The 13,176-nt window shown below is 48.0% G+C and overlaps 3 protein-coding genes across 6 annotated transcripts in view; 1 reads left to right on the top strand and 2 right to left on the bottom strand.

Annotated features, from left to right (window-relative positions):
* rfx5 (regulatory factor X, 5) overlaps positions 1-2,074 on the bottom strand; it is a 6,661-nt gene extending 4,587 nt beyond the window's left edge. The window contains 3 exon segments of the mRNA XM_028426116.1: positions 1-17; positions 90-244; positions 2,017-2,074. The exon segment at positions 1-17 is cut by the window's left edge and continues 17 nt beyond it. Of these exon segments, the coding sequence (XP_028281917.1) occupies positions 1-17; positions 90-211 (139 nt within the window). The 5' untranslated portion in view covers positions 212-244; positions 2,017-2,074.
* Positions 2,075-2,801: 727 nt separating this feature from the next.
* On the bottom strand, positions 2,802-6,170 carry psmb4 (proteasome 20S subunit beta 4). Its single transcript, XM_028427549.1, has 9 exons — positions 6,132-6,170; positions 5,316-5,554; positions 4,131-4,257; positions 3,977-4,056; positions 3,751-3,897; positions 3,555-3,636; positions 3,286-3,402; positions 3,119-3,207; positions 2,802-2,939 (listed from the first exon to the last, which is right to left on the bottom strand). The coding sequence occupies exons 1-9, from the start codon at positions 6,153-6,155 to the stop codon at positions 2,927-2,929; spliced, it is 918 nt and encodes a 305-aa protein (XP_028283350.1). The 5' UTR covers positions 6,156-6,170; the 3' UTR covers positions 2,802-2,926.
* Positions 6,166-9,966, top strand: LOC114449127 (bcl-2/adenovirus E1B 19 kDa-interacting protein 2-like protein). Of its 4 annotated transcripts, XM_028426540.1 has the most exons (14): positions 6,166-6,300; positions 6,983-7,048; positions 7,155-7,258; positions 7,336-7,385; positions 7,425-7,470; positions 7,537-7,581; positions 7,662-7,745; positions 7,807-7,962; positions 8,035-8,280; positions 8,353-8,455; positions 8,534-8,665; positions 8,863-8,949; positions 9,022-9,120; positions 9,795-9,966. In XM_028426540.1, exons 2-14 carry the CDS (start codon positions 6,999-7,001, stop codon positions 9,817-9,819), a joined length of 1,227 nt encoding a protein of 408 aa, XP_028282341.1. In that variant the 5' UTR covers positions 6,166-6,300; positions 6,983-6,998; the 3' UTR covers positions 9,820-9,966. The 4 variants fall into 4 exon arrangements, with proteins under 4 accessions (XP_028282341.1, XP_028282334.1, XP_028282314.1 ...); XM_028426533.1 differs by having other exon boundaries at positions 7,339-7,470; XM_028426513.1 differs by having other exon boundaries at positions 7,336-7,470.
* The last annotated feature ends 3,210 nt before the right edge of the window (positions 9,967-13,176 follow it).

The following is a 13,176-nucleotide window of genomic DNA, read 5'->3' as shown; positions in this document are numbered from 1 at the left end:
TGGTCTGAACAGTCTTACTGCAGGAGAGGAGAAGCATCAGTCAGGATCAGTCAGTCATTATTAACCCCTCATGTTTCAGCCAGACTTACGAGATGTTGCTCTTGAGTTTCTGCAGCAGCATGCTGGGCTCTGTGTCGCCCTCCCCTGCCTCCAGACCGCCCTCCCCCCGCTGGGAGGCTTCAGCCCGCTGGTGGCGCTGGTCCTCCGACATCTGGACCAACTAACCGGTGCTGAGAGCCACCATCTGAGGACAGACGGAGGAACACTCAGTGATGATACACAAAAACAGAGAAGAGCTGGCTGAGGATGACCAGGAGGTCGAGCTGAAAGCTGGGACCGAAGAACCAGGCCTCATGCAGAACCCAAAATAAAACAGATTCAAGTCAATCCAGCTAGAGTAGGATTGAGCCCAGACAGCCTTTACGCTGGATGTGTTCAGACCTATTTTCAAATCTGGCTATCACACACTGTCCGCACTCAATCCGGCTTCATCCAGCGTGTTTGCTGTCCTCCAAACCACTAGGTGGCGCCTCGTAATATACAGAGTCCGTTCAGGCCGCGGTAGGACCGCGTCACGCCCTGTGAACTGCTAGATCCACCCCTCGTGGGTGGATCTAGCAGCCGGATTGAAATCAAACTGGATACAGCCGGATTCGAGGTGTTCACACTCAGAAAAAAAACATCTGGATAGGCCTGAATCACGCTTTAGCCAGAAGCCAAAAGATCTAGCCGGATTGGCTCAAATGTGTGTGTCAAATGATGCGCTACTTCCAGTTCACGGGGTGCGACACGGAACAAAAAACCTCAAGACGCATGCGCACACGCGGTCCTACCGCGGCCTGAACGGACTCTGTATGTTACGAGGCGCCACCTAGTGGTTTGGAGGACAGCAAACACGCTGGATGAAGCCGGATTGAGTGCGGACACAAGTGTGTGCTAGCCAGATTTGAAAATAGGTCTGAACGCATCCAGTTTAAAGGCTGTCTGGGCTCAATCCTACTCTAGCTGGACTGACTTTCTCCAGTGTGAACGGGGCCTTTGAGTCTCCGACAGTCCTCTGAGGTCCTCCACCACATATAAACCATGTTTCCTCACCAAACAGAGCTGATGAAGCTGAACTTCTTCAAGAGAACTCTACAAGTCCAGATGTGTCATTCCAACCTTTTAAATGAAGATGACCTGGTCCTTAGTTACACCATTAAACATGCCTGATGGGCCTGAGGGACCTTCAGCAGTCCAGGGCCCCCTTAGACCAGTGTACACAAAGACTGTGACCCAGACTCACACTGAGGACAGTGTTCTGCCGGGTCAGGGCCGGGGGGCCCCTCTCCTCACACAGGGTCCCTTCAGTGCTCATTTAAAGCTGTGGATGTATGCACGGTGGGTCCGCTCCCCTGTGACCGGCCGAGGAGCCGTGACACGGTGCTTCTACCGCCGGAGCGGGCGGCACGGTGGGTCTGTGGAGCCAGGCGCTGCCCGCGCAGCCGCCCGCACCCCCGCTGCCGTTAGCCGGGGAAGCGGCGCTTCCATGTCAGGTACGCCTGCCGTGTTTCCAGCGGGCGCAGCGCCGGTGGTCATGTGCCTGCCATTTACTACACTACACCACACACACGCTCACTGACCCAGCTCTACATGATAGTGCCGAGCTAGCAGGCTAGCTCACACGGAGGCAGCCTCCCTCCGACACGCTAGCTGAACTAAGTACAAACGTTTCAAAGCAACAAAAGCAGAGAACCCAGTTCTGGTACCGGAGACCGACAATACTGTGACTAACGCTGACATTTACGCGGCTAGCCGAAGCTAGCGCCAACTGTAAGAAGCTAGCTAACACCCTTAGCTAAGAGCTAACAGATAGCTTTAGCTAGCCGGCACAGAAACAACCGTAAAATGCGTTTAAACGCGCTGTTTTTAATCAGAAAATAATTGCAGACAATAGTTAAATAATTCTGTTATTACTGTGTGTACGGCTGCCAGTGTCGGTCAAAGTATTTATTTTAAAAAAGAAAAAGAAAGTACCTGAGCCAAGATACAGCAAAAATCCCCTTTCAGATTTTTTTGTGATTGGACGACTTTGTTATGTCTGCCTGACTACAAAGCCAGCGTCGATTCCTATTGGCCAGTTCTCACTGATCTACCCGGATACCAAAATCAGGTAGATTTCTATTTGTCCAGCAGAATTATTTTTCTGACAGAAATTATATTGATTGGACGCGATTTCCTGGTCTGCCCAGTTACAAAACAGTTGAATTAATCTGTTGAAATCTGCATAGCAACAGCTGGCCGGTGACACAGAGACATGTTTAAATTAATTGCTCAGAACAGAGAAAAGCAAAAAATGCTCCGATTATACAAAATTATGACTGGATGAGTTTTTATTTATATGTTAATTTGAGGGTTTTAGTTATGTTTAGGACTTTTTAGCCAAAATATTCACTCTGTGTCATATAATTATATATATATTACATATATATATATATTACATATATATATATATATATATATATATATATTACATATATATTACATATATATATATATATAATATAATATATATATATATATATAATATAATATATATATATATAATATAATATATATATATATATATATATATAATATAATATATATATATATATATATATATATAATATAATATATATATATATATTATATATATATATATATTTTGTTTACCCAAACTTTAAGACATTTATCATCACGTTCCACAATTAACTTATAATCATTTAAAATGTAAAGGTATAAAACTAAGTAAAATGAGAAATACAAATAAAACCCAACGATGCCGACTTCGTCATATTTATTTTCCATTATACAAAAGAGAGACAGTGAACATCAGAAAGAAACTACACTGGGATCCACGTGCCGAGCGAGCGGCTCCACGCAGCGGAAACATCGCAGGTCGTCTTCACTCGAACCCGCTGCAGAAAAACACAAACGCCAGTTAACCTTTGACCTGCAATGTCAACACATCCCTAAATCATTTCATTCATTTTGAACACTTCCTCTGACTTATCTAAAAGTTTAAATCCTGTGATCTGCCGCCACCTCCACTCCTTAAACTCCTAACCATCAGGCACAAGTGACCTCTGACCCCTACCTGACCATGTGAGCGATGTCCCAGTTGGTTTCAGAGGACAGGGGACCGACGATCTCCACACCCTCCTGCGTTACTATGGCAATCTCATGCTAAAAAAAACAAGAGTTAAATTAGACTTTATCAGATGAAAAGAAAAGCATTGATTCATCAGCCGTCCGTGAGCTCACCCTGTTGTAGGAGCGGGCGTCTCTGTAGTACAGCACTTTGAGGCAGCGCTCCACCAGCTCCCGCGCCTCCTGCTTGGTGATTTCCGTCTTGTTCTCCACCACTTCCCTCATCAGAGGCTACACACACACACACACACGTCAGGATTGTTCTCAGTAACATTATTAGACTCTGACATGTCTTTTTAAAACATGTCTTGGAACAGAAAGTCACCTTTGTCCTGTGTGAAAGTCTCATCATGTCTCTAACAAGTCTTTAGATCCAAACTCACCTGGGCCAGGTATGCGCCAAAGCCCGTGGCCACTGTGGGAGCCTCATAAGCCACGCCCAGCTTGTCCACATAACCTAGGAAACTAAGAGAGACAAGATGGCCGCCTGGTCAATGGTAAGTCATGGAAGAGTGGCTGAGCCCCGGTGATGTAAACATGCTCTCCTGTTCTTTCATTGTGGTGTATTTGCGTTCTCACCTCTCGCCGTTGTAGAAGCCTCCGATGACGACGGTGTTCCACAGGGGGTTCATCCTGCTGCGGCGGTTGTACATGACCCTGGTCAGCCAGGAGTGGATGGCCTTCGGGCTGTAGCTGTGTCCGTCGCCCAGCAGCTCCTCATCGATCCTGACAGAAGAACCAAACATCAACACAAACCCTGCACAGAGACGCCCGCATGAGTGTCCGTGTCTTATCCACGCCTTACACCATCTGCTCGATGACCTGCTTCAGGTACTGATAGTCGGCGTAGTCTCCCGACGCTCCCAGTATGGTGTTGTTGTTGACCTGCAGCAGAGCAAACACACGTTACAAACTCATCCTGCTAATTCACAGCATGTTCGGTCAGCGGCGGCCGGCACCTTCATGAGTCGGGAGATGTTTCTGAAGCGAGCCAAAGAGCCGTACGAGCCCAACATGTCCGCCGCGATGACGACTCCACCGGTGAACTTCACCCCAAGCACTGATGTCCCGGTTACCATGGGGTTACTGTGGGGGGGGGGGGGGGGAGAAGGGTTAATTCAGCAGAAACACAAACACACGTGTCATGTGGAAGTACTTAAACAGTCAAAAACAAAACCTTTACAGGGAAAGGATGAATCTAAAGATCAGAAGCTGGAAACAAAAGAAACGTCTTGTCACATGTTTAACCCTTGTGCGTCATTGGGGACTTTTTTGTCCATTTGGGTAATTTTTGCCTCTTTACCTGGCCACCATTTTATCTGTGTTGGTGCATATGGCACAATTTTTTGTAACAAAGACTCTCTCTAGACACATTTTAGAATTCCAATTTAAATTTTTCAAATACATCACCAGAACATGGTGAAACAAATTTACTACCCTTTTTGTGTCATTAGGGGACAAAAGAGTCCACTTCCAAAAAACTGCTATAAAAAATTAACAGATTAATATTTTTTCTTACTTTTTTCTGCATAAATATGTTAAACAACTTCAGCCCTGCTCAAAACTACCAAACATTAAATCATTTTGAGGAATTTAACCCTTTAAATGCCAGTTTGATTACTTGATGTTACAGTAATTTTTTTATGAAGAAAACCCAAAAAATGAGTTATTTTCCACTATAATTTTTTATAGCAGTTTTTTGGAAGTGGACTTTTTTGTCCCCTAATGACACAAAAGGGTAGTAAATTAAAGTGACACCTGAGGGTTAAAGCCACAACAGAAGATGCTTCCATGTTTGGTTCGGCACCTTCAGGACGCTACAGCAGGGCTAAACTGAGAGTTACATACACTGGAATCAAAGCTGGCGCTTCTGGCGGAGCTAACTGCTAGCTGCTAACAGCGCTAACAGGGAGGGGACGAACCAAACTGTGACGTTTCAGTTCTTCTGATCAACATTATTGATCCACACCCGTCAAAGCGTCCCATCCCAGAGATTTATACACCGTTCAAACGATGTAAACCGACAGCTAGCTTAGCATCAGTTAGCCATGATGATACAGCACTGCGACGCAGCTCAAACCGAAACCGACAGCGGTGGTTAAGAGTCTGATTCGCGGTAAACGGCTCCGGTCGGGAGGACTTACAGTGTGTGTCTGACCGGCCCGCATGATGTGCCCAGCCCGCTGCTGCCGCTGCCGCCGCCCGGGAGAGAGTAAAACTGTCCGGGCTTCGGTCCGTTCTCCCAGAAATTCAGCTTCATTCCGCAGGACTCCATGTTTGCTATCTGCAGGAAGTGACGACACGACGTCCTCTTGGTGCAGCGAGCCGGGGTGACGTCACTGAGATGCTCCTGCCACCTGCTGCCAGGATGAGTGAAACACTGCTGGAGACACATATTTATGTATATTTATGTATATTTAAACATATATATATATATATATATAAATATATTTATATACTATAAATATATATATATTTATAGTATATAAATATATATACATAAATATGTATATATTCTATATATACATATCTATATATATTCTATATATACATGTATATATGTATATATAGAATATATATATACACAGCTGTTCAACTGTCTGTGAACGAGGCCGCTGCAGCTGCAGATCTGACAGCACAGTTCCTGTTTCAGCCACAGGGGGCGCGCTTACAGGGGGCTTTCCTAACATGTTGAAACAGAATAAGAGCGGCGTCCTCTGCATCTTGTTTACCTGTGAGTCACATCAAACTACAGAAACATTAAAGATGGGACAGCAGAAGATTCAAACCCTGAGAACAAACACAGCAAACTGCTGTTACACAACCAGCTCCAAAACACACACACACACACACACGTGCACACTCAGCAGGCAGGGACATGCACACAGGTTACACCCCTGCTTGTCTGCTTGTACAGTCAGTGTTGCCATGGTAACAGGGCGGGGTCTTGTTAAACCCACCACACAGAGAGCGAGAGCGCCCATAAACTCATAAACTCAGGCTGTGATGTCACCAGGTGAGTCCTCAGGTGTGTGGTAGGTCTCTTGGTGATTTCAGCGGTCGGTCCTGAGCCCGTCTCCCCTGTCTCAGCCGTCTCCCCTGTCTCACCCTGGCTGTGGACTCGCTGCTGTAAGTCTTTCCACTCTAAAGTAAACTTTGTTACGTCCTCGTGTGCTTTTATTGTGTTTCTCTGACCTTCTGTGAGTTGCTCTGTCTGATAAGAGTGTGTCAATAAAGCTCCCTGCAGGCTGTCTTTGCCCTGCGTCAGCAGTTTGTTTCTGTTGTTCAGAATTAGCTGCTGGCTGCTAAACCTGTGGCTAGCTAACTGTACCAGTACACTACTAAAGCTAATGCTTAGCTGCCTGGACCCAGTAAATAAACCATCATTTCCTTGTTCTGTGTCACATGGTCTCCTCTGCCCCGCCCCTTTAGACCAGCAGTGAGTTGGTGCCACTTCATAATCACCGTTAGTCACATGACACACACATCACACATTCTGACACCAACAGCGTGTTTGTCATCATGAGAAAAGTCACTGACGTTAGCGGCTAACTCATGGTGTGATGCTAAATAATTAGCATATTATTAGCATACTGTGCAACCTCTTAGTGTTAGAAGTATGAGTTTGGCCGAGCTAACTTTACTCAGTTAGCCAACAGCCACTCTGAAGTTGAGCTAACTGCTAAGCTAAGCTAAACTGGACCTAAAACTAGCTCCAAGCTAACTGTCAGTGGGCTACAGTGCGGAGTCAGGAAACATTTTAACAGATAGATTATTTGTTATAAATATTAAAAATATAATCTCTGCTCAGCAACAGCAGGAACAAGATGGAGTCCAGAGAGGCGGAGCAAGAAGACGACACTCCTTCATTACCCAGGTGCATCCATACACAGAAACACGTACAAGAGCGGGGGGGGGGGGGGGGGGGTCTTAGCTTAGCATAAAGACTGCTAACTCTGAACATTCTTTGTTTCTGTGAGAAGATCAGGCACCAGCCACACTATGACTGGAGCTACAACTACAACCTCTGCTGCTGCTGCTGATCCGACCCCTGTTGTCATGGCAACCACAGATGCTGACTCCACAGGTGGGAGGAGGAGCAGAAGGGTGCGTCAGTGTCAGGTGAGTTTCTGTCATTCACTCTGAGATCTTTCTGTTTTTAAGAAGAGGAGGAGGACCACAGGGAGGACGTGTCTGCAGGAGACCAAGAGGAGGACCACAGGGAGGACGTGTCTGCAGGAGACCAAGGAGAGGAGGACCAGAGGGAGGACGTGTCTGCAGGAGACCAAGAGGAGGAGGGTGAGGCTTCAGGTTATCCTTCATTCTTCTTCTGCATTTCCTCTCTGACTTCCTGTTCTTCATCAGGAGCGGCGGAGCAGAGATCCTCCACGCCGACCACAAACAGACCAGGTGCACCTGAACCGTCCACCTCCGATAATGTTTCTCGGCTTTTTTGTTTGACGCTCTGTGACCTCACTTCCTGTCTGCAGACCCTCCTAGCAGTCTGACCCTGTCAGGCCCAAGACCAATGAAGAAGAAGGTCCTGGTGGCACCGGCTCTGAGTCTGTCGCTAGGTAACAAAGTACCATTCATCTTGGCAGTGTGTCATGTGACTCAGACTTCCTTCTCCTTCAGGTCGCAGCGAGTCGGCGGTCTCTGATGACTTCCCCTCAGCATTCCTCTCACCCTCACCTGATGATGACGAGGACATCGGGCTCGACTTTGACCTGGATGCCATGGAGACGCCCTCCGACACTGAATCACTCCCCTTCCCCATCTATGACCTGGAAGGTCAGAGGTCAGAGGTCAAACAGGCTGTCAGCATCTGTGACCAGCGGTTCATCATCTCTGATTGTTTTCCAGATGACCTGCAGCGCCTCGGCGTGGCGTCCCACCGCCGCAGAGTGTTGGCCTCCAGCCCCGGCTCCTGCTCCGCCTCTCAGCCCGTCCCGGGAACAGACCAGGGTGAGCCAGGAGCTTTGGACCGGGAGGACGTGGTGGACAGCGAGGGAACCAGGTGGCGCTGTTTCTCCACGGGCGTCCCTCTGCAGGAGAGCCGGGTCAACATGACTGTCCTGCAGCCGTTTCTGCGCGTGCTGTCACACGGAGGTACGGCCGGCTTCCTGTCTCACCCTCACCTGTAGCCCCTCCCCCGCCTCACATGCCGCTATCCTCTCTCAGGTTACTATGGAGACGGTATGAATGACATCATCGTGTTTTCCTCCTGCTACCTGCCAGAGAGCCACCTGGAGAATTACCAGTATGTGATGGATAACCTGTTCAGGTAACACACACACACTGACCCAGGCGTTGCAGCTGATCAGATGATTGATTGGTGATCGGTGGTTTTGTGGTCTGTCAGGTTTGTCATTGGAACGTTGGACCTGATGGTGGCGGAGAACTATGTGATTGTGTATTTTTGTGCTGGAGGTCAGAAGGACAAGCTGCCAGGGATCAGCTGGCTCCGAGAGTGTTACACCTCCATCGACCGCAGGTCATTTACCCAGAATTCACAGCACACCAACACATTCTGCTGGAACGCCTCTGATGTGTTGTGTCAGAGAGCGTCCAGCAGAGGGCCACAGCCTCACAGAGAGAGACAGCTCCACACATTTAAACACATCCACACAAGGTGATCAGTTCTCTGATCGATCGATCAGTCTTCAAAAGAAATGTGCTCTGTTCCTGCAGGCTGAGGAAAAACCTGAAAGGTTTCTACGTGGTTCATCCCACCTGGTACATCAAAGCCCTCATTACCATCATCAAACCCTTCATCAGGTCTGCTGCCTCCTCATCACCTCTGTTACCATGACAACATCACAAACTAACCACCCCTTCCTTCCTCTTCAGCTCAAAGTTCAGTAGGAAGCTCCAGTTTGTGGACAGTCTCCAGAGCCTATCTCAGCTCATCCCCACTGAGCATGTGCAGATCCCAGACTGCGTCAGACAGTGAGTGACTCGCCACTCATCCATCCATCCATCCATTCACTCATCCATCCATCCATTCACTCATCCATCCATCCATCCATTAATTCACTCATCCATCCATCCATTAATTCACTCATCCATTCACTCATCCATCCATCCATCCATCCATTAATTCACTCATCCATTCACTCATCTATCCATCTATTCACTCACTTATCCATTCATTCATTCACTCATCCATCTATTCATTCACCCATCCATCCATTTATTCACTGATCCATTCATTCACTCACTTATCCATCCATTCACTCATCCATCCATCATTTATTCAATCATCCATCCATCCATTCACTCATCCATCTATTCATTCACGCATCCATCCATTCATTCACTCACTTGTCCATCCATTCATTCACTCATCCATCCATCCATTCACGCATCTATCTATTCATTCACCCATCCATCCATTTATTCACTGATATATTCATTCACTCACTTATCCATCCTTTCACTCATCCATTCATTCACTCATTCATCCATCCATCCTTTCACTCATCCATCCATCCATTCACTCACCCATCCATCCATTCACTCATTCATTCATTCATCCATCCTTTCTCCTATTCATTTACTCATCTATTCATCCATCCTTTCACTCATCCATTCTTCAGAATGTCACCTTTCATTCCCTGCAGGTATGATCACAGTCTGTCCAGGTGAACCTCCAGGTGGCGCTGCAAAGACGTACTCTGCAGTCATGTGACTCCCTCGGCAGGTTGACCTGCGTCGGGGTTAATGAATGTTTAACTCATGAAGCACATCAGTGAACAGTGAATGATGGAAATAAAGCAGATTTCTTTCTTTTCATCTGGTCTGTAGCATGTTTGATGTTTGGAGACAAGAGTCTGAATTTACACAGACCTGAAGTCCTGATGGGTCAGGCCCCCCGGGGCCCGTCAGCCCCGGGCCTCTCAGCTGGCTGATCTGGCCCTGAGAGCGCTTTAGTGTTTGTCAGAATCACTGTGCTCGTATACAAAGAGCTGTGTGTGTGTGTGTGTGTGTGACTGTGTCTGTGTGTGTGTGACTGTGTGTGTGTGTGTGTGTGTGTGTGTGTGTGTGTCCAGCTGCTGGTCAGGAAACGGAGGCTGGCAGGAAGGAAGTGAGGTAGCTGCTGAGGAAACTCCATAAAGAGGAACACAGAGCTCAGTGTGTCGCTCTGTTTCTGCTGTTTGTCACTGAACACATGAAAACACACGTCAGTGTAACGGCCACACGTCTTATTAACCAAAACATTTAATCTGTTTCATCACAGCCTTCGTGCTAAAGCTGCTAACAGCTCGCCCTGTACGATTAAGACTAAGATTTTAATAATCCCTGTAGGGACATGAAGTGTATTTAAGTGTATAAATGAACTGTAATAAGATGTTCTACCACTAGATGGTGTAGTGAGTCAATGCAGCATCTGCCCCGAGTCCAAAGTCCTGCTCTGATGTCACAGCCAGACTGTCAAAGTTCAGAGGAGCAGCGACTGTTTAATGTTTCCAAAATCCAGCTTACACACACACAGTCACACACACACAGACACACACACAGACACACACACAGTCACATATACAGACACATACACACAGAGACATATACAGACACACACAGACACACACAATCACACACAGACACACACAATCACACACAGACACACACACACAGTCACACACACACAGACACACACACACAGTCACACACACAGTCACATATACAGACACATACACACAGAGACATATACAGACACACACAGACACACACAGACACACACAATCACACACAGACACACACAATCACACACAGACACACACACACAGTCACACACACACAGACACACACACACAGACACACACACAGTCACATATACAGACACACACAGACACACACACACAGTCACATATACAGACACACACAGACACACACACAGTCACATATACAGACACACACACACAGAGACATATACAGACACACACAGACACACAGTCACACACAGACACACACAGACACACACAATCACACACAGACACACACACACACAGACACACACAATCACACACAGACACACACAGACACACACACACACATCCTGTGTTTCCCACACGCCCCTAACGAGCCACCAGTATCCACCTCTTTAGTTTTTCCACTGCTTCCTCCTCCTCCTCCTCGGTGTGTTTCCATGGTAACATGGTTTAACAGTCATTATTACAGCGTTGTGGTCTCTGCACAGCTGCTTTTAATAAAACATGATGTAGGACAGCAACAGCCTGTGAACAAGATCATACATGTAACACACACACACACACACACAGAGGTGAGATTCACACACACTGAACAGAGATTTGAAAAAGTGAAAAAAATCACTGTTCACACTACATTCCTGAGCCGTGATGTTTGCTCTGTTTATGCTCAGATCTCACACACACACACACACACAGACACACACACAGCTACAGATTCCTGGCGCTGTCATGAGTCACGTTATATAACGAGGACAGATAAATCCTGCTCTCCACAGAACATTCATGTCATTTTAACATCAAGTCGTTTTCACTGATTACAAACTTAAAGTGTTTTTGTGACTTTATTCATGTTTATGTTCAATCAAAGAGAGTTCGCTCCAACTAAAGTCCTGTCCTCCTCACAGCCAGCAGGACGCCATGATGGAGTCACTGTGAGCAGCAGTCACATGACCTGCAGCTGATTTCTCTCTGACTGCAGACGTGATGGACGCGGACTGGTCATGTGACAGGAAGTGAGTGAGCTCGAGTGTGTTATTAAAGGAGGTTCAGTCTTTATTGGTCTCAGCAGATTGAAACATTCAGCTCGCAGCTTCCTGTCAGAGCCGCTCCGCCTGCTGTGATAGGCCGAGTCGCCTGTCAATCACACAAACATCCTGCGATGTTTTCCTTACAGCGGCCTCTAGTGCACATCAGATGACCTGCGGCTCGGCTGTGGAGGCAGCTGATTGGTCTATGAGCATGACGAGTTTAACCATGTGAGGCTCAGCGTGCTGAAAGTCAGAAGCTTCGTGATCAATAATCTAATAATATTCAAACAATACAAACAACACAAACTATACACAGGTCAACAAAGAACAAACAACTTCCCCCAAACAAAAGCTCTCCAGTGGATCCAACAGAGCCCGGCTCAGAGCTCCATGAACAGCACTGAACAACAGGGAGGAGCAGGAGGAGCAGGAGAGAGGAGGAGGAGGAGGAGAGAGGAGGAGGGAGGAGCAGGAGGAGTAGAGAGGAGGAGAGAGGAGGAGGAGGAGGAGAGAGGAGGAGGGAGGAGCAGAGAGGAGGAGAGAGGAGGAGGAGGAGGAGGAGGAGGAGCAGGAGGAGCAGGAGAGAGGAGGAGGAGGAGGAGAGAGGAGGAGGGAGGAGCAGAGAGGAGGAGAGAGGAGGAGGAGGAGGAGGAGGAGGAGCAGGAGGAGCAGGAGAGAGGAGGAGGAGGAGGAGGACAGGAGGAGGGAGGAGCAGAGAGGAGGAGAGAGGAGGAGGAGGAGGAGAGAGGAGGAGGAGGAGGAGCAGGAGGAGCAGGAGGAGGAGCAGGAGGAGCAGGAGGAGCAGGAGAGAGGAGGAGGAGGAGGAGAGGAGGAGGAGGAGGAGCAGGAGGAGCAGGAGGAGCAGGAGGAGCAGGAGGAGCAGAGAGGAGGAGAGAGGAGGAGAGAGGAGGAGGGAGGAGCAGAGAGGAGGAGAGAGGAGGAGGAGGAGGAGGAGGAGGAGGAGCAGGAGGAGGAGAGAGGAGGAGGAGGAGGAGCAGGAGGAGCAGGAGGAGGAGAGAGGAGGAGGAGGAGAGAGGAGGAGGGAGGAGCAGGAGGAGGAGGGAGGAGCAGGAGGAGCAGGAGGAGGAGAGGAGGAGGAGGAGGAGGAGAGAGGAGGAGAAGGAGGAGCAGGAGGAGGGAGGAGCAGAGAGGAGGAGGAGGAGCAGGAGGAGCAGGAGGAGGAGAGAGGAGGAGGAGGAGGAGCAGGAGAGGAGCAGGAGGAGTAGAGAGGAGGAGGGAGGAGCAGAGAGGAGCAGAGAGGAGGAGGA

This window comes from Parambassis ranga, chromosome 2, assembly GCF_900634625.1.
Source record: "Parambassis ranga chromosome 2, fParRan2.1, whole genome shotgun sequence".
Classification (NCBI taxonomy): domain Eukaryota; kingdom Metazoa; phylum Chordata; class Actinopteri; family Ambassidae; genus Parambassis; species Parambassis ranga.
The sequence above is the reverse complement of the archived record's forward strand: the minus strand, read 5'-3'. Positions and strand labels throughout refer to the sequence as shown.

Coding starts and splice junctions, on each gene's coding strand:
- LOC114449127 (XM_028426513.1), top strand. CDS start 6,999: ATGGAGTCCAGAGAGGCGGAGCAAGAAGACGACACTCCTTCATTACCC. Junction 7,471..7,536: donor AGGAGACCAAGAGGAGGAGG/GTGAGGCTTCAG, acceptor GTTCTTCATCAG/GAGCGGCGGAGCAGAGATCC. Junction 7,746..7,806: donor GGCTCTGAGTCTGTCGCTAG/GTAACAAAGTAC, acceptor CTTCTCCTTCAG/GTCGCAGCGAGTCGGCGGTC.
- psmb4 (XM_028427549.1), bottom strand. CDS start 6,155: ATGGGCGCTCTCGCTCTCTGTGTG. Junction 4,258..5,315: donor GGGCCGGTCAGACACACACT/GTAAGTCCTCCC, acceptor CCCCCCCCACAG/TAACCCCATGGTAACCGGGA. Junction 3,637..3,750: donor GGCTTCTACAACGGCGAGAG/GTGAGAACGCAA, acceptor TGTCTCTCTTAG/TTTCCTAGGTTATGTGGACA.